This window comes from Schistocerca serialis, chromosome 11 (assembly GCF_023864345.2).
Source record: "Schistocerca serialis cubense isolate TAMUIC-IGC-003099 chromosome 11, iqSchSeri2.2, whole genome shotgun sequence".
NCBI lineage: Eukaryota > Metazoa > Arthropoda > Insecta > Orthoptera > Acrididae > Schistocerca > Schistocerca serialis.
The window spans coordinates 203,921,109-203,941,883 of record NC_064648.1 but is presented as its reverse complement, the minus strand read 5'-3'; the positions used below and the strand labels follow the sequence as shown (position 1 = coordinate 203,941,883).

The window sequence follows — 20,775 nt, the reverse complement described above, 5'->3', positions numbered from 1 at the left end:
CATCAACAGGTTAGTGTTCATCACGAACGTGGTTTTGCAGTCAGTGCAATGTTTACAAATGCGGAGTTGGCAGATAATTTGATGTATGGATCAGCACGGGGCAATAGCCGTGGCGCGGTACGTTTGTATCGAGACAGATTTCCAGAACGGAAGTGTCCCGAGAGGAAGACGTCCGAACCAATTGATCGGCGTCTTAGGGAGCACGGAACATTCCAGCGTATGACTCGCGACTGGGGAAGACCTAGAACGACGAGGACACCTGCAATGGACGAGGCAATTCTTCGTGCAGTTGACGATAACCCTAATGTCAGCGTCAGAGAAGTTGCTGCTGTACAAGGTAACGTTGACCACGTCACTGTATGGAAAGTGCTACGGGAGAACCAGTTGTTTCCGTACCGTGTACAGCGTGTGCAGGTACTATCAGCATCTGATTGGCCTCCACGGGTACACTTCTGCGAATGGTTCATGCGACAACGTGTCAATCCTCATTTCAGTGCAAATGTTTTCTTTACGGATGAGGCTTAATTCCGACGTGATCAAATTCTAAATTTCCACAATCAAAATGAGTGGACTGACGAGAATCCGCACGCCATTGTGTAATCACGTCATCAACACAGATTTTCTGTGAACGTTTGGGCAGGCATTGTTGGTGATGTCTCGATTGGGCCCCAAGTTCTTCCACCTACGCTCAATGGAGCACGTTATCATGATTTCATACGGGATACTCTACCTGTGCTGCTAGAATGTGTGCCTTTACAAGTACGACACAACATGTGGTTCACGCACGATGGAGCTCCTGCACATTTCAGTCGAAGTGTTCGTACGCTTCTCAACAACAGATTCGGCGGCCTCCACGTTCTCCTGACCTCAACCCTCTTGACTTTCATTTATGGGGGCATTTGAAAGCTCTCGTCTACGCAACCGCGGTATCAAATGTAGAGAATCTTCGTGCTCGTATTGTGGACGGCTGTGATACAATATGGCATTCTCCAGGGCTGCATCAGCGCATCAGGGATTCCGTGCGACGGATGGTGGATGCACGTATTCTCCCTAACGGAGGACATTTTGAACATTTCCTGTAACGAAGTGTTTGAAGTCACGCTGGTACGTTCTGTTCCTGTGTGTTTCCATTGCATGATTAATGTGATTTGAAGAGAAGTAATAAAATGGGCTGTAACATGGAAAGTAAGCGTTTCCGGACACATGTCCACATAACATATTTTCTTTCTTTGTATGTGAGGAATGTTTCCTGAAGGTTTGGCCGTACCTTTTTGTAACACCCTGGATAGGGTGATTCCATGATGATGTTACAAACTTTTCATGCTGATGGAGAAGGACAAATGTATCAATTTGAGGTCAGGCTCCCTGTAACGCAAACGAAGGTCTCGAGAGTTATATACGAAAACCGTTTTGATACCTCTGACAGTGGAATACATATACTATTGTTGCTAAAGTTGTGGCTAGGCAACCTTCAGAGATGATGATAATACGGACAAAAAGAACAAAATATGGGCTCTAAAATGCATACCTGAGGAGATACGACCACTTGGTCATCTTCGCTACTGTGAAACCCATCTCCCCTATTGAACAAGTGGCCACAGCTCTTAATGTAGGCTGTTACGGTCGCAGGTTCGAATCCTGCCTCGGGCATGGATGTGTGTGATGTCCTTAGGTTGGTTAGGTTTAAGTAGTTCCAAGTTCTAGGGGACTGATGACCACAGCAGTTGAGTCCCATAGTGCTCAGAGCCATTTGAACCATTTTTTTCTTAATGTAGGCATGTTAGATCCCGTGTTTACTCGACAGTTATTATTGTTGTGGTCGGTACCACCCCCTCTCAAACTTGCCTACCCTACAATTTTAGCAATAACAGTGCCAACACACGTATTCCACCTTCAGACGTATCGGAACGGTTTTCGCTTGTAAGTTCCGACTCGTTCGTTTCCGATACAGGGACCCTTACCTCAAACTGATACATTTATCCTTCTCCATCTGCCTAGAATGGTTGTACCATCATCACGAAATCATTTGTGTCTACATACATTTACACTGGCCGTCGCCTATAACTTTCACGCTCTGTAGCATAGTTGGGTGACGTTTCCGGACATGGCTTTCTATGTAAAACTTGATACACCAAGCCCCCTCTACAGTCTCTAGAAGTATGTAACACGAATCGTGTAACACCCTTTAAGAAGCAGTGGATTTAAAACGAGACAGATGGAAAAAATGTAACTGAACTCTTTATTATTTCTAAGGTAATCGAGTAACTTTTAAGTTATTTTCAACAATTTGGCTGTTACTTTCGATATAATAAACAGTTTACTTACTTTTTACCATCTGTACCATTTTCATATGACACCCTTTATATGTTGACAAGAATAAGAATAATTATTTGGAGTTCGATGAGATAAGGATATGTATTGATTTGAAACCGTAAATGTGATAGTGCTTTATGTGCTCAGTAACGTTTGCTAGAGAGGGAATTGGGTGCATGGGGGACACTCACAAAAATACGTGTAAGCTGTACGGAAAGATGCAGTTTGTTTGTTAGCTGCATGTGCCATAAATCATTTCAAAAAGTCTTTTATCGAATGATGTGGAATCATTCATTTGACAGGTGAACCTCAGATATGATTACAATCAACATTAATGAAGACATTAGTTTCTAGTCCTACTCATGCCACTACAATTAAAAACTTTTTTTCTTGGAATATGAACAAAGACAGAAAAATAAGAAATAATGACCACGGATAAAGTCATCGCATTAAAAAGGGTGTAAAACGATGAATCAGCCTTTCTCAACTACCGTTGAATCTGTACATCGAAGAAGCAATGATGGAAATAAAACATAGCTTCAGGAGTGGGATTATATTCAGGACGAAAAAATGTCAACTATAGGATCGGTGATTCCTACCATCAGCGGAAGTGTGGAAGAATTACAAGACATACTGCTCGAAATTAACAACACCATACTCCTAGAGTATAAACTGAGAATAATACAAAGAAACACAAAAGTCATGAAACGTAGCAGAAAGCACATCAGTGATGATATCAGCATCAAGAGCGGGCTGACTGAGTAGAATTTCGTTCACCAGGAAGCAAAATAACGCAAGGCGGACGAAGCAACGAGGACATGAAAAGCAGTTTATTACACGAAAAGATAGAATTCCTGCCAACAGAAGTCTACCAGTACCAAACATTGGCGTTAATTTGAGGAAGACATTTCTGAGAATGTATGTCTGCAGCACAACATTCTACATTAGTGAAACATAGACTCTGGGGCAACCAGAACAGAAGAGGATCGAAGCATTTGACATGTGGTGCTATAGAAGGATGCTGAAAATTAGGCTGACTGATAAGATAAGCAAGAGGAGGTTCTCTGGATAATTGCCAAGGGTGCAAATATGTGGAAAACCCTGAAAAGAAGAAGGGACAGAATGATAGGTCGTGTGTTAAAGACATAAGGGAATAACTTACATGATACAGTGGATTCCGGAAACAGCGATCGTGTGAGACCCAACTCGCTTTATTTGCTCATGACACCCAGAAAATATTAGATACAGGCTCCCAGGTAGATGCTATTTTCCTTGACTTCCGGAAGGCGTTCGATACAGTTCGTCCCTGTCGCCTGATAAACAAAGTAAGAGCCTACGGAATATCAGACCAGCTGTGTGGCTGGATTGAAGAGTTTTTAGCAAACAGAACACAGCATGTTCTTCTCAATGGAGAGACGTCTACAGACGTTAAAGTAACTTCTGGCGTACCACAGGGGAGTGTTATGGGACCACAGCTTTTCACAATATATATAAATGACCTAGTAGATGGTGTCGGAAGTTCCGTGCTGCTTTTCGCGGATGATGCTGTAGTATACAGAGGAGTTGCAGCATTAGAAAATTGTAGCGAAATGCAGGAAGCTCTGCAGCGGATAGGCACTTGGTGCAGGGAGTGGCAACTGACCCTTAACATAGACAAATGTAATGTATTGCGAATACATAGAAAGAAGGATCCTTTATTGTATGAATGTATGATAGCGGAACAAACACTGGTAGCAGTTACTTCTGTAAAATATCTGGGAGTATGCGTGCGGAACGAATTGAAGTGGAATGATCATATAAAATTAATTGTTGGTAAGGCGGGTGCCAGGTTGAGATTCATTGGGAGAGTCCTTAGAAAATGTAGTCCATCAACAAAGGAGGTGGCTTACAAAACACTCGTTCGACCTATACTCGAGTATTGCTCATCAGTGTGAGATCCGTACCAGATCGGGTTGACAGAGGAGATAGAGAAGATCCAAAGAAGAGCGGCGCGTTTCGTCACAGGGTTATTTGGTAAGCGTGATAGCGTTACGGAGATGTTTAGCAAACTCGAGTGGCAGACTCTACAAGAGAGGCGCTCTGCATCGCGGTGTAGCTTGCTCGCCAGGTTTCGAGAGGGTGCGTTTCTGGATGAGGTGTCGAATATATTACTTCCCCCTACTTATACCTCCCGAGGAGATCACGAATGTAAAATTAGAGAGATTCGAGCGCGCACGGAGGCTTTCAGACAGCCGTTCTTCCCGCGAACCATACGCGACTGGAACAGAAAAGGGAGGTAATGGCAGTGGCACGTAAAGTCTCCTCCGCCACACACCGTTGGGTGGCTTGCGGAGTATAAATGTAGATGTAGATGTAGATGTAGATACTAGAGGAAGATTGAGAGGGAAAAAACTGTAGGTGATGATACAGATTGGAACAGATCCAGCAAATCACTGAGGACATTGGGTGCATGTGCATGTCTGAGATGAAGAGGTTGGCATGGAAGAGGAAGTTGTCGCAGCCCACATGAAACCAGTCAGATTAGTGGTCACCCAAAGATGGTTCAAATGGGTCAAATGGCTCTAAGCACTATGGGACTTAACATCTGAGGTCATCAGTCCCCTAGAACTTACAACTACTTAAACCTAACTAACCTAAGGACATCACACACACACCCATGCCCGAGGCAGGATTCGAACCTGCGACCGTAGCAGCAGCACGATTCCAAACTGAAGCACCTAGAACCGCTCGGCACAGTGACCGGCACCCAAAGATGAAATGCGGAGGAAGTGCTATGACAAAATGTGAGGAATGGGTATTGGGAAAGGTAAGAAACTGGATACAGGTGGTAGGAAGTGAGTAGTATTGCAGTTATTTGGAAAATGGGTGGGTTGGATCCTCCATCTTAAATGGAATGATGTAATTGTGGCAGTGGAGAAGGCTGGTGAAACTAGCGTGCAGAAGGACTTGGAGGGTATGAATAAGCAAGAGGGTGAGACAGCAGGCCAGGGCTCCAGAGGATGGGAGGAGATGGTGGGGAGGTTGGGAATCCCTGATAAAGGCTTTCCAAATGTTTGTGGAAGTTTGTGAAATTTCTCACATGGTAATTGATATGGGTGCGGGAGGGTAGGCAGACATGGTAACTAAGTTGGAGTAAATGATAAGGGAGAACACGGCTGGACTGGGAAATTTAAAAGGTGTAGTGATACATACAACATGGTGGTGAGATGGATGAAGACCTCGAAGGTATGTATGATAACCTTGGTATTAAGCAACATGTTCAGCCAGTTAGTAATTCTATTACTCTGCTTCTCTTTCCAGTAGTAAGTAAGTATTTCAGTGTTCTAGATTTGGTGAATCATATTGTTGTTGTCTCCTATATAGACGTCTCACAGGTACGAAGTTGAGCTGATTTTCTTCTCTATTTATTGTCTGGGTTTTACAGGACTGATAAAGAGGTACTGGGCTGTTATAATTAAACTTTCCCTGTTTAAGACGTTATAACACGGAAACTACACTACTGGCCATTAAAATTGCTACACCAAGAAGAAATTATTATACTACAACTGACATGTGATTACATTTTCACGCAATTTGGGTGCATAGATCCTGAGAAATCAGTACCCAGCACAACCACCTCTGGCCGTAATAACGGCCTCGATACGCCTGCGCATTGAGTCAAACAGAGCTCGGATGGCGTGTACAGGTACAGCTGCCCATGCAGCTTCAACACGGTACCACAGTTCACCAAGAGTAGTGACTGGCGTATTGTGATGAGCCAGTTGCTCGGCCACCATTGACCAGACGTCTTCAATTGGTGAGAGATGTGGAGAATGTGCTGGCCAGGGCAGCAGTCGAACATTTTCTGTATCCAGAAAGGCCCGTACAGGACGTGCAACATGCGGTCGTGCATTATCCTGCTGAAATGTAGAATTTCGCAGGGATCGAATGCCCAAGGGTAGAGCCACGGTTCGTAACACATCTGAAATGTAACGTCCACTGTTCAAAGTGCCGTCAATGCGAACAAGAGGTGACCAAGACGTGTAACCAATGGTACCCCATGCCATCACGCCGAGTGATACGCCAGTATGGCGATGACGAATACACGCTTGCAATGGTCCTTAACCGCGATGTCGCCAAACACGGACGCGACCATCACGACGCTGTAAACAGAAACTGGCTTCATCCGAAGAAAACACGTTTTGCCATTCTTGCACCCAGGTTCGTCGTCGAGTACACCATCGCAGGCGCTCCTGTCTGTGATGCAGCGTCAAGGGCAACAGCAGTCACGGTCTCCGAGCCGACAGTCCGTGCTGCTGCAAACGTCGTCGAACTGTTCGTGCAAATGGTTGTTGTCTTGCAAACGTCCCCATCTGTTGACTCATGGATCGAGACGTGACTGCACGATCCGTTACAGCCGTGCAGATAAGATGCCTGTCATCTCGACTGCTAGTGATACGAGGCCGTCGGGATCCAGCACGGCGTTCCGTATTGGCCCCCTGAACCCACCGATTCCATATTCTGCCAACAGTCATGGGATCTCGACCAATGCGAGCAGCAATGTTGCGATACGATAAACCGCAATCGCGATAGGCTACAATCCGACCTTTATCAAAGTAGGAAACGTGATGGTACGCATTTCTCCTCCTTACACGAGGCATCACAACAACGTTTCACCAGGCAACGCCGGTCAACTGCAGTTTGTATATGAGAAGTCGGTTGGAACCTTTCCTCATGTCAGCACGTTGTAGGTGTCGCCACAGGCGCCAACCTTGTATGAATCCTCTGAAAAGCTAATCATTTGCATATCACAGCATCTTCTTCCTGTCGGTTAAATTTCGCGTCTGTAGCACGTCATCTTCGTGGTGTAGCAATTTTAATGGCCAATAGTGTAATTACCACACGAGAACCAAACTTGGTAGCTTTAATGTCAAGTACATGGGGAACAGATATACTGCAGAATCGTTTCAGTTGCAATCCTTCTGTTGTGCTGGTACGGTACATCATACCATTATACACTGGTACCCCTACTGCTACAATAGAGGCTCAATTGGCGCCCATGAGTGTCAAGAAGCGCAGGACTGCATTCTGCTCAGCAGAACGAAGCAACACAGGTATAATGGCTACCTCTCTTGATATGCTGCGCTTCAGATCAGAACATGTGTGAGTGTTGCCCTAGCAAACCCCGTGCTTCAGGTAGCCCCACAACCAGATATTGCAGGCAGTGAGATCAGGTGATCGTGCGGGCCAAGCATTTAGAAACGATCGGCTGATATTTCGTGCACCATGTTGCATGAAAACTGTTGAAGCGTCTCTTTCCTGTAGGGCGGGTATGACGTGCTGGCGAAGCATATCACAGTAACGCTGGCCAGTCACACTGAACGTCTTTGGTCCACCTGCGCCAACATGTTCAAAAAATAATGGACCAATGATGAATGCAGTCGTAAAGGCCCACCATACGGTGACGCGTTCAGCATGCAGAGGAACTTCATGCACGGTGACGGTGTGATTTCCACAGTTATTATATGTATTCACCAGAGCTGTCAAAAGAAAATGAGCTTCGTCTGTCCATAGGATGGTCCAGGGCTAGCCCTAATCGACTTCAGTCCTTGCAAGAAAGTGGAGAAAGAAGTCAATACATCACTGTGTGTCCTCCAGTAGAAGGTGCTGTACGATATGGGTCTTGTACAGATACCATTTTAGAATGGTTCGAAGCTCCTTTCGTACAGTGGACGACGGGATGTTCAACTGTCGTGACACAGCACGCGCACTGCCTGATTGCCATAGCAACGGCGATTTCATCAACCAGCTGTGGTACAACCGGCCGTTGGTCTCCTCCCGGAGCGACACCCAGTTATCCAGTTGATTCCGACTTGTTCATCACGCTCCGCACTGCAGGTGGAGAAAGACGACCCTTCCGTAATCCTTTCAGCCGGCGACATTCTCGAAGAGCACCTGCAACATTACTGTTGTTCTGATAACAGAGCTTCACCAATAATTCGCCGCTCCTTTTGTCCAGGCTCATGTTGACACGTCAGGTGTGCGACACTGTGAATCACGATATCTGCTTTTTAAGCATCCGGTCGCCATTGTTGGAACTGGACGGTGGCGCTGTAACACATGGAAATCATGCACCCCATCTACATCTACATCTACATCCATATTCCGCAAGACACCTGATGGTGTGTGGCGGAGGGTACTTTGACTACGTCTATCGGTTCTGACTTCTATTCACGTCACGTATGGTTCGTGGAAAGGAAGATTGTCGGTATGCTTCTCTGTGAGCTCTAATTTCTCTAATTTTACCCTCATGATCTCTTCCCGAGAGATACGTAGGAGGGAGCAATATGCTGCTTGACTCCTCGGTGAAGTTATGTTCTCAAATCTTCAACAAAAGCCCGTACCGAGCTACTGAGCGTCTCTCTTGCAGAGTCTTCCACTGGAGTTTATCTATCATCTCCGTAACACTTTCGCGATTACTAAATGAACCCGTAACGAGGTGCGCTGCTCTCCATTGGATCTCCCCTGTCTCTTCTATCAACCCCATCTGGTACGGATCCCACACTGCTGACCAGTATTCAAGCAGTGGGCGAACAAGCGTACTGTAACCTACTTCCTTTCTTTTCGGATTGCATTTCCTTAGGATTCTTCCAATGGATCTCAGTGTGGCATCTGCTTTACCGACGATTAATTTTGTATGGTCATTCCACTTAAAATCACTCCTGATGCCTACTCCCAGATAATTTATGGAATTAACTGCTTCCAGTTGCTGACCTGCTCTATTGTAGCTAAATGATAAGGGATCTTTCTTTCTATGTATTGGCAGCACGTTACACTTGTCTACATTGAGATTCAATCGCCATTCCCTGCACAATGCGTCAATTCGATGCAGATCCTCCTGCATTTCAGTACAATTATCCATTATTACAACCTCTCGATGTAATCGTTCGCAAAAAGCCGCAGTGAACTTCCGATGTTATCCACAAGGTCATTTTATTTACATTGTCAATAGCAACGGTCCTACGACACTCCCCTGCGGCACACCTGAAATCATTCTTACTTCGGAAGACTTCTCTCCACTGAGAATGACAGGGTGCGTTCTGTTATCTAGGAACTCTTCAATCCAATCACACAATTGGTCTGATAGTCCATATGCTCTTACTTTGTTCATTAGACGACTGTGGGGAACTGTATCGAACACCATGCAGAAGTCAAGAAACACGGTATCTATCTGGGAGCCCGTGTCTATGGCCCTCCGAGTCTCGTGGACGAATAGCGCGAGCTGGGTTTCACACGATCGTCTTTTTCGAAACCCATGCTCATTCCTACAGAGCAGATTTCTAGTCTCCTGAAAGTCATTATACTCGAACATAATACGTGTTCCAAAATTCTACAACTGATCGACGTTAGAGATATAGGTCTATAGTTCTGTACATCTGTTCGACGTCCCTTCTTGAAATCGGGGATGACCTGTGCCCTTTTCCAATCCTTTGGAACGCTACGCTCTTCTAGAGACCTATGGTACACCGCTGCAAGAAGGGGGGCAAGTTCCTTCGCGTACTGTGTGTAAAATCGAACTGGTACCCCATCAGGTCCAGCGGCCTTTCCTCTTTTGAGCGATTTTAATTGTTTCTCTATCCCTCTGTCGTCTATTTCGATATCTACCATTTTGTGATCTGTGCGACAATGTAGAGAAGGAACTACAGTGCAGTTTTCCTCTGTGAAACAGCTTTTGAAAAAGGCATTTAGTATGAGTCTTTTACAGATACCATTTTAGAATGGTTCGAAGCGCCTTTCGTACAGTGGATGAGGGGATGTTCAACTGTCGTGACACTGCCCGCGCACTGCCTGACGATCGGGCATTTGTCGCAGCGTTGTCTGCCGTAGCAACAGCCATTTCATCAATCACCTGTGATGCAACAGCTCGTCGACCTCTTCCCGGAGCGACGCCCAGTTCTCCAGTCGATTCAAACTTCTTCATCACGCTCCACACAGCAGGTGGAGAAAGACGACCCTTCCGTAATCCTTTCAGGCGGCGATATTCTCGATGTGCAGCCGCAACATCACTGTTGTTCTGATAAGAGAGCTTCACCAATAATGCGCTGCTCCTTTTGTCCAAGCTGATGTTGACACGTCAACATGTGCACCTGCGACTGGTCAGGTGTGCGAGACGGTCAATCACGATGACTGATTGCAGCATCCGGCCGCCATTGATAGAACTGGACGGTGGCGCTGTAACGCATGGGAATCATGCACCCCATCTACATCTACATCCATACTCCGCAAGCCACCTGACGGTGTGTGGCGGAGGGTACTTTTAGTACCTCTATCGGTTCTCCCTTCTATTCCATTCTCGTATTCGTGGAAAGAAAGATTGTCGGTATGCCTCTGTGTGGGCTCTAATCTCTCTCATTTTATTCTCATTGCCTCTTCGCGAGATATACGTAGGAGGGAGCAATATACTGCTCGACTCCTCGGTGAAGGTACGTTCTCGAAACTCCAACAAAAGCCCGTACTGAGCTACTGAGCATCTCTCCTGCAGAGTCTTCCACTGGAGTTTATCTGTCATCTCTGTAACGCTTTCGCGATTACTAAATGATCCTGTAACGAAGCGCGCTGCTCTCCGTTGGATCTTCGCTATCTCTTCCATCAACCCTATCTGGTACGGATCCCACATCGATGAGCAGTATTCGAGCAGTGGGCGAGCAAGTGTACTGTAACCTACTCTGGACATTAATGCTGCCAAGTTTGGCAAAGTTCAATTGTAACCACCCAGTACATTTGGTTAGAAGAGGGAGTGACATGATTTGCGTAAAGCTAGAGGGATCTCTCAGACTATTGGAGGCTGAGATGGTTGACAAGTAAAGTGACAGCTTCACAATACTGGAGTATGTAGTGTCCCTTTTGTAATATTCACCATTATCGAGGTGAAACATAAATAAAAATGACTGTATGTGACTCAAAATGAACTGCAAACATCGATTTATCTGCGAAGGCTGATAATACTAACTGTAAAAATATACAATACAGATCAATAGATGCAGAAAAGACATTATTTTTATTGTATGAGATTATAATGTGTAAGTAATTAAAAGAAGTATTATTATCTTTGTGAGAATATAAAAACACAATGCAATGCTCATTCTTCTGCTTAGTCTGTTTTGTTCTGTTCGTTCTGGTGTTAGCTGGAATAAGGTACGCAAGCTATTGTGCTGCGCTAACATTTGTTTCTGTCGTAACGTAATTGCAAATATTTAATGGTCTAAACTGTGTCCTAGTAAGAATATCTTAGTATAAGGTGATCTCCGTGTGTTATTTCAAGAATCTAAGCCACATTTATCTTATGAAAAGAATATTTAACGAAAATTATTTAGCATGTTTCCAGCTGCTGCGGAGCGAGTAGCAGTGATCTCTGACTGTTAACAATTAGCCGCCATTCCGCGGTACAATTAAAAATATTTTTTCACAGCACAATGTCAGATGGCCGGAGCGGAAGAAATTATGTAAAAATATTCAGTGAGATTAATTGAAGGAATCCAGTGAAATAATTTTATTAAAACTTGTCTATTTTCTGTAATAGTATTAATTTCAGACCAGTGAACTGGAGCTGATTAATAGCAGGGGGGCGCAGAAAGCTATGCGCAGAAAGCAACGTGTTTTCTCAGTTGTGCGCATGACGTCACGGTGGAAGCAGCTGTGCCAAACAGTACACAGTTCGAATTGTGTGTGATTGTTTTTCTTGTGTTGTTTTGTGTTTGAAGGAGTATTTTGATTGAGTTCTTTCTTCTGAGGTACTCAGTCAACAGCGGAAACATTCGGAATTCGGGAGTGTTAACGGTTTTTGCTGTAATTGATATTTGATTCGGAACTGAAATACACTCCTGGAAATGGAAAGAAGAACACATTGACACCGGTGTGTCAGACCCACCATACTTGCTCCGGACACTGCGTGAGGGCTGTACAAGCAATGATCACACGCACGGCACAGCGGACACACCAGGAACCGCGGTGTTGGCCGTCGAATGGCGCTAGCTGCGCAGCATTTGTGCACCGCCGCCGTCAGTGTCAGCCAGTTTGCCGTGGCATACGGAGCTCCATCGCAGTCTTTAACACTGGTAGCATGCCGCGACAGCGTGGACGTGAACCGTATGTGCAGTTGACGGACTTTGAGCGAGGGCGTATAGTGGGCATGCGGGAGGCCGGGTGGACGTACCGCCGAATTGCTCAACACGTGGGGCGAGAGGTCTCCACAGTACATCGATGTTGTCGCCAGTGGTCGGCGGAAGGTGCACGTGCCCGTCGACCTGGGACCGGACCGCAGCGACGCACGGATGCACGCCAAGACCGTAGGATCCTACGCAGTGCCGTAGGGGACCGCACCGCCACTTCCCAGCAAATTAGGGACACTGTTGCTCCTGGGGTATCGGCGAGGACCATTCGCAACCGTCTCCATGAAGCTGGGCTACGGTCCCGCACACCGTTAGGCCGTCTTCCGCTCACGCCCCAACATCGTGCAGCCCGCCTCCTGTGGTGTGGCGACAGGCGTGAATGGAGGGACGAATGGAGACGTGTCGTCTTCAGCGATGAGAGTCGCTTCTGCCTTGGTGCCAATGATGGTCGTATGCGTGTTTGGCCCGTGCAGGTGAGCGCCACAATCAGGACTGCATACGACCGAGGCACACAGGGCCAACACCCGGCATCATGGTGTGGGGAGCGATCTCCTACACTGGCCGTACACCACTGGTGATCGTCGAGGGGACACTGAATAGCGCACGGTACATCCAAACCGTCATCGAACCCATCGTTCTACCATTCCTAGACCGGCAAGGGAACTTGCTGTTCCAACAGGACAATGCACGTCCGCATGTATCCCGTGCCACCCAACGTGCTCTAGAAGGTGTAAGTCAACTACCCTGGCCAGCAAGATCTCCGGATCTGTCCCCCATTGAGCATGTTTGGGACTGGATGAAGCGGCGTCTCACGCGGTCTGCACGTCCAGCACGAACGCTGGTCCAACTGAGGCGCCAGGTGGAAATGGCATGGCAAGCCGTTCCACAGGACTACATCCAGCATCTCTACGATCGTCTCCATGGGAGAATAGCAGCCTGCATTGCTGCGAAAGGTGGATATACACTGTACTAGTGCCGACATTGTGCATGCTCTGTTGCCTGTGTCTATGTGCCTGTGGTTCTGTCAGTGTGATCATGTGATGTATCTGACCCCAGGAATGTGTCAATAAAGTTTCCCCTTCCTGGGACAATGAATTCACGGTGTTCTTATTTCAATTTCCAGGAGTGTAGTTAGCGATAGTGGACAGCGGAATTAATTTTTACAATGCCAGGCTGTGCTGTAACGGGCTGTTTTTCCTCCAACTGGAGCACAAAGGGAACTGACGTAATGTATCACAGTTTCCCGCGTAATGAAACATTACAAAAACTATGGTTGTCGAAATGTTGAGGGAAAGACAGTGTAAATGTTGCGCATGCAAGAATACATTCTCGCCATTTCGCAGAAACAGATTACTTAAGGGATTTACAGTCTGAATTGCTTAATTTGCCCCGAAAAAGAATGCTCAAGCCAGATGCAGTTCCTTCGCGCAATTTGCCGTGCAGTAGTGCGACTGTCAATGTGTCACCCGCAACAGAAGACAGAACCAAACGGTATAAGAAACGAGAACTACATAAGAAATCTCTGGAAACTCTGGAAAAGCTGTCACCAAATAAGAAACATCATAATAAGAGCACATGTACAGATGACAGTTTTTTTTGGGCACATAAAGTTACTTTGATGAATACTATAGCGGCTTTAGAAAGAAGGAATGCTATTCTTACAAACAAGTGTGTGCAACTTCGAGCTCTTATGTAAATTCATTTCAATGCGATTAAATGAATAGTTTGTGATTTATTTGAGCCGAGGTTTCGAATTTCAAGTGTGTGTCAGTGTGGTTGTGATCTGACATTTTACCGATGTGTGAGGCATAAGCTGCGAAAGAATATAACTCATCAGCTTTAACTGTAATATTTTAGCAGCAGAAAAGCTGTTTAGACATCTCATTTCTGGTATAAACAAAATCTTCCGCCGAAAACTTGACGTAAACGCGCATGCCGTGTCGTCTGCTTGTGAGCGCTTGCTTCCACGCTGACGTCACTAGGCCAGCCAATGGCAGAGCAGAGCACTTACTGCCCAACCTTATTATTTAGTAACCTTGATTAATAGTACGCTATAGCATTTACAGTAATTTTTAGGGAGCCTAGCGCTCGATAAAACCAGATATAATACGTAATTGGCAAGCTACGAAATTCATTATTTTGCTTATTATATCTCTTTTGTACTTTTTTTTAAAGCTAAACGTAAAAACTAAAATCATCATCATCATCATTTAAGACTGATTATGCCTTTCAGCGTTCAGTCTGGAGCGTAGTCCCCCCTATAAAATTCCTCCATGATCCCCTATTCAGTGCTAACATTGGTGCCTCTTCTGATGTTAAACCTATTACTTCAAAATCATTCTTAACCGAATCCAGGTACCTTCTCCTCGGTCTGCCCCGACTCCTCCTACCCTCTACTGCTGAACCCATGAGTCTCTTGGGTAACCTCGCTTCTCCCATGCGTGTAACATGACCCCACCATCTAAGCCTGTTCGCCCTGACTGCTACATCTATAGAGTTCACTCCCAGTTTTTCTTTGATTTCCTCATTGTGGACACCCTCCTGCCATTGTTCCCATCTACTAGTACCTGCAATCATCCTAGCTACTTTCATATCCGTAACCTCAACCTTGTTGATAAGGTGACCTGAATCCACCCAGCTTTCGCTCCCATACAACAAAGTTGGTCGAAAGATTGAACGGTGCACAGATAACTTGGTCTAGGTACTGACTTCCTTCTTGCAGAAGAGAGTAGATCGTAGCTGAGCGCTCACTGCATTAGCTTTGCTACACCTCGCTTCCAGTTCTTTCACTATGTTGCCATCCTGTGAGAATATGCATCCTAAGTACTTGAAACCGTCCACCTGTTCTAACTTTGTTCCTCCTATTTGGCACTCAATCCGTTTATATTTCTTTCCCACTGACATTACTTTCGTTTTGGAGATGCTAATCTTCATACCATAGTCCTTACATTTGAGATCTGGCTCTGAAATATTACTTTGCAAACTTTCAATCGAATCTGCCATCACAAATAAGTCATCCGCATATGCGAGACTGCTTATTTTGTGTTCACGTATCTTAATCTCACCCAGCCAGTCTATTGTTTTCAACATATGATCCATAAATAATGTGAACAACAGTGGAGACAGGTTGCAGCCTTGTCTCACCCCTGAAACTACTCTGAACCATGAACTCAATTTACTGTCAACTCTAACTGCTGCCTGACTATCCATGTAAAGACCTTTAACTGCTTGCAAAAGTTTGCCTCCTATTCCATAATCTCGTAGAACAGACAATAATTTCCTCCTAGGAACCCGGTCATATGCCTTTTCTAGATCTATAAAGCATAGATACAATTCCCTGTTCCACTTGTAACACTTCTCCATTATTTGCCGTAAGCTAAAGATCTGGTCCTGACAACCTATAAGAGGCCTAAACCCACACTGATTTTCACCCAATTGGTCCTCAACTAATACCCGCACTTTCCTTTGAACAATACCTGAGAAGATTTTACCCACAACGCTGATTAAAGAGATATCTCTATAGTTGTTACAATCTTTTCTGTTTCCATGTTTAAAGATTGGTGTGATTACTGCTTTTGTCCAGTCTGATGGAACCTGTCCCGACTCCCAGGCCATTTCAGTTATCCTGTGTAGCCATTTAAGACCTGACATTCCACTGTATTTGATGAGTTCCGACTTAATTTCATCCACCACAGCTGCTAAAAACTAGCTTCACTAAAAATCAGTAAGAGATCACGATAAATCAAAGGACAAACAAATTTACTAGGAGAGTGTTTCCTCTAAAATATATTAGTTACACTTTTTTTTTTTTTTTTTAAGAGATGTATTACACTGGGGAGACTCAGTTTGGGGCATCAGCTGTAAAGAAGAGATCGTATGGATGCTCGAAGAATGTAGTCGGGAGGGAAATGTGAGAGTGGGTATTGTTAGTTATTACAGTTTGAACAGCTTCGAAATCTCGGAGATGGAGCCGATCGAGCACGGGGAGTCGCAGCGAATGACGCACGGAGCGCAGTAACTGGAGGCAGCGGCTGTCGAGGGAAGGCGCGACTCACCGATGAGCGTGAGCATCATGGAGGAGGTGACGTAGGCGATGAGGATGACGACGAGCGACGCGACGATGGCCAGCGGGATGGAGCGGCGCGGGTTGGTCGCCTCCTCGCCGGTCGTCGCGATGATGTCGAAGCCGATGAAGGCGTAGAAGCAGGTCGCCGCCCCCGTCAGCACCTGCGGCACGACACGTGGCGGATCAGCGGGCAGTCAGCGGTCTCACCAGCCAGCTGCTTCCACAAAGCCAAAATGGTTCAAATGGCTCTCAGCACTATGGGACTTAACTTCTGAGGTCATCAGTCCCCTAGAACTTAGAACCACTTAAACCTAACTAATCTAAGGACATCACACACATCCGTGCCCGAGGCAGGTTCCAGACTGTAGCGCCTAGAACCGGTCGGCCACTCGGGAGAAAGTCAGACAACTAAAACCTACGGTTGGTTGATCGGCTGGTTGATTCGGGGGAGGGGACCAAATAGCGAGGCCGTGAGTGCCGTCAGATTATGGAAGGCTGGGGAAGGAATCATCCCGGCATTTACTCGAAGCGATTTAGGGAAATCACGGAAAACCTCAATCAGGATGGCCGGACGCGGGTTTGAACCATAAAATCTGTGAAACGCTTCAGAAATCACTGCAGCTAAACGTAATTAACAAATCACACAGTACGTGAAAAAAAAACTGCAAAAAAGAATGTTTAACCCTCCGTTACTCGCGCGAAAATTCGTGACATCGTCACTCGCGCGGATGACTGGTGACATCCGCAAAGCAAGCGGTCTTTATGACTGGTTTCATGATTTTTTGTTAAATATAAATATAATACATACTTTGCTGGTTTGCTAGGAATACAGGGTGTTACAAAAAGGTACGGCCAAACTTTCAGGAAACATTCCTCACACACAAATAAAGAAAAGATGTTAGGTGGACATGTGTCCGGAAACGCTTAATTTCCATGTTAGAGCTCATTTTAATTTCGTCAGTATGTACTGTACTTCCTCGATTCACCGCCAGTTGGCCCAATTTTCACAATCAACATATGTGGGCTGACGAGAATCCGCACGCAATTGTGCAATCACGTCATCAACACAGATTTTCTGTGAACGTTTGGACAGGCATTGTTGGTGATGTCTCGATTGGGCCCCAAGTTCTTCCACCTACGCTCAATGGAGCACGTTATCATGATTTCATACGGGATACTCTACCTGTGCTGCTAGAACATGTGCCTTTACGAGTACGACACAACATGTGCTTCATGCACGATGGAGCTCCTGCACATTTCAGTCGACGTGTTCGTACACTTCTCAACAACAGATTCGGTGACCGATGGATTGGTAGAGGCGGACCAATTCCGTGGCCTCCACGCTCTCCTGACCTCAACCCTCTCGACTTTCATTTATGGGGGTATTTGAAAGCTCTCGTCTACGCAACCCCGGTACCAAATGTAGAGACTCTTCGTGCTCGTATTGTGGACGGCTGTGATACAATACGCCATTCTCCAGGGCTGCATCAGCGCATCAGGGATTCCGTGCGACGGAGGGTGGATGCATGTATCCTCGCTAACGGAGGACATTTTGAACATTTCCTGTAACGAAGTGTTTGAAGTCACGCTGGTACGTTCTGTTGCTGTGTGTTTCCATGTCATGATTAATGTGATTTGAAGTAATAAAATGAGCTGTAACATGGAAAGTAAGCGTTTCCGGACACATGTCCACATAACATATTTTCTTTCTTTGTGTGTGAGGAATGTTTCCTGAAAGTTTGTCCGTATCTTTTTGTAACACCCTGTATATTGCCTGAACGGGCAGTTTCCTCTAAATGCCAAAAGCTATTCGTCAACATTAAGATATTCACTAAGTGAAAAATATTTTTGGCAATTGTTCGTGAATAGTTCAAGTACCTCTCTGATAGCTGTGACAGCAGCCAACTTGTCAATCTCTCTGCGAACACCTCTATCACGGATATTATCAAACCTGAGACATCTCAACATAAACCTGAATCGGTTTCCACTTATGCATAAATAACATGATTCAAGTCCGTTTCCCTTTGAGTTATCCCACATTTTCTCTACCGCATCTGTTTCTTTAGTGTCCCTTTCGCTAGAGAAGTTACCACAAACTTCACTGATGAATATATTAGTGCATGTTGCGATAATGCTTATTATGTTTGCATCCAAAAACAAATCCAGAATTTCCATTTCTTTTTTATTCGAGCTTGATTGTTTGGTCCAGGCAAATGCGTAATAAAATTACATGATCTACTTCTAACACTGGTAGGATATTTATTTTTCCTCCGTTTAGTTATTCCATCTTTCCCTAAAAAAATTCATCCTCTTACTTCTTCCTGTAATTCATATTCATCATTATCTGACACTTCTTGTTCTGTCCGCTCCCGGTAGCTGAGTGGTCAGCGCGACAGACTGTCAATCCAAATGGTCCGGGTTCGATTCCCGGCTGGGTCGGAGATTTTCTCCTCTGAGGGACTGGGTGTTGTGTTGCCCTAATCATCATCATCCCATCCCCATCGACGCGCAAGTCGCCGAAGTGGCGTCAAATCGAAAGACTTGCACCAGGCGACCGGTCTACCCGACGGGAGGCCCTCGTCACACGACATTTACATTCACTTCTTGTTCTGTTCCTGAATCATGACCGCTTTCATGAACAGAATCCTGTCTCTGATTCCACGCTATCACTGCGAACATCTTCATCACTCAGCTCACTGAACCGTTCCACCCATACATTAGGATCTCTACTACACTCCGTCCGAGGTTTTTTGCCTTTGACATTTCTTCCACAATTTAAAAATAAAGAGAATACTAGGTAACATGGAAGGTAACTGTTTCAATAAGTCTAAATTTACGCACATGAAAGATCGATTGTATCTAGGAAAGCAATAAAGTAATACAGACTTACTTTGTTTCAGACTGTGGCAGCACAGTTCACGTGGATGACAAGCGTCGTCGAGACTATAATAATGTTTCATAAACAATGTATCTTTCGTAACTGAAAGCCAACAGCGATTGGAGCTAACAGCCGGAGAGTTAACAGAAAGGTACTGAAAACGGCGCGAACTGAATCCAGCCCTGTCAGACAAAATCATAGACTTACTAAATAAAAACTAGACCGCGCATTGGCGCTAGTGTCGCGTCCCCACATTGAACGCGATAGAAGCCGCCATTTGCAGGGAAACAGTGCGTAAACATGGTACGTTCGTGAGCTGCTTTTAATTGTAACAGTAAGAATTGGAGCAAAGACGGAGACGGAAACAATGTTACATTTCACAGGTCGGTCATTTCTGGTTGTTTGTTACTTTCTATTACTTGTATATAATATTTTCATAGAGAAATAATACATCATGAGCGTTTGTTTCTGTTTAGGTTTCCCCTTACAAATGATTTTCTTAATCGGAAATGGATTGTTGCTACTCGGAGAGAGAACTTCCAACAGACAGCAAATCATTTGCTGTGCTCTCTTCATTTTGAAGAGAATTGTTACATGGAAAATTATGTAAATAGACGTCAACTGAAGGACGATGCTATACCGACAATATTTGGATTTCCAACTCATTTGAAAAAGGTGTAGTGTCCTGGAAATCGTGCAATATAGGCCTAGGTTAAATAGTGTGGAAATACTGTCAGTGTGTATAATTTTGAACGTTCCTTTTCAAGGTTACCAAGGCACTCAAATATATATTAATTATGAATCAGAGGAAGGTCGAATAATTGAGTTTAGATACTTAACATGTGTTGTCAGGTGGTGATTATACTTCGTAAATAGTCAAATATTTGATCAAATGTTGCAAACGTAACCACTTTCAGAGATGCTATCAGTGTTAAAAACTAATGTGCGAATGAAATTCCTACGGTATTTAAAGTGATATGGGTTATTACAATTAATCATACCAAAATTCGAGTGTAGACAATACTGTGCTAAACAAAAGTAACTGTGCAAAATGTACACAGTAGTTGGCAGAAAACAAACAGGACCTGACAGGAAAATTACGTGAATTAAATAATAATCGTACTGTCTGCTACTTTAAAAGTTTCATGTAATTATCTAATGCAAATAGCTAGGTGTAAACTCGCTCCACCTTGTCAGGAGAGAGCCTTACATTCTTAAATTTCGCATCTCTATGCAGACGTATTTCGGAAATTAGGAAACTTCATTCATTTAAGTATACTTTTAAAATAGACTCGAATACTCAGTATTTTTTAAACAAACATGTGTTTAATTTGTGCTTCAGTTTGCTCTTGTTGCGTCTCATATACTTC

General features: G+C 44.9%; 1 protein-coding gene across 1 annotated transcript in view; it reads right to left on the bottom strand.

Annotated features, from left to right (window-relative positions):
* The window catches only part of LOC126427225 (probable cationic amino acid transporter), a 546,247-nt gene that overhangs the window by 155,890 nt on the left and 369,582 nt on the right, over positions 1–20,775 (bottom strand). The window contains exon 6 of the mRNA XM_050089463.1: positions 16,517–16,688. Within this exon, the coding sequence (XP_049945420.1) occupies positions 16,517–16,688 (172 nt within the window). The remainder of the gene's footprint in view (positions 1–16,516; positions 16,689–20,775) is intronic.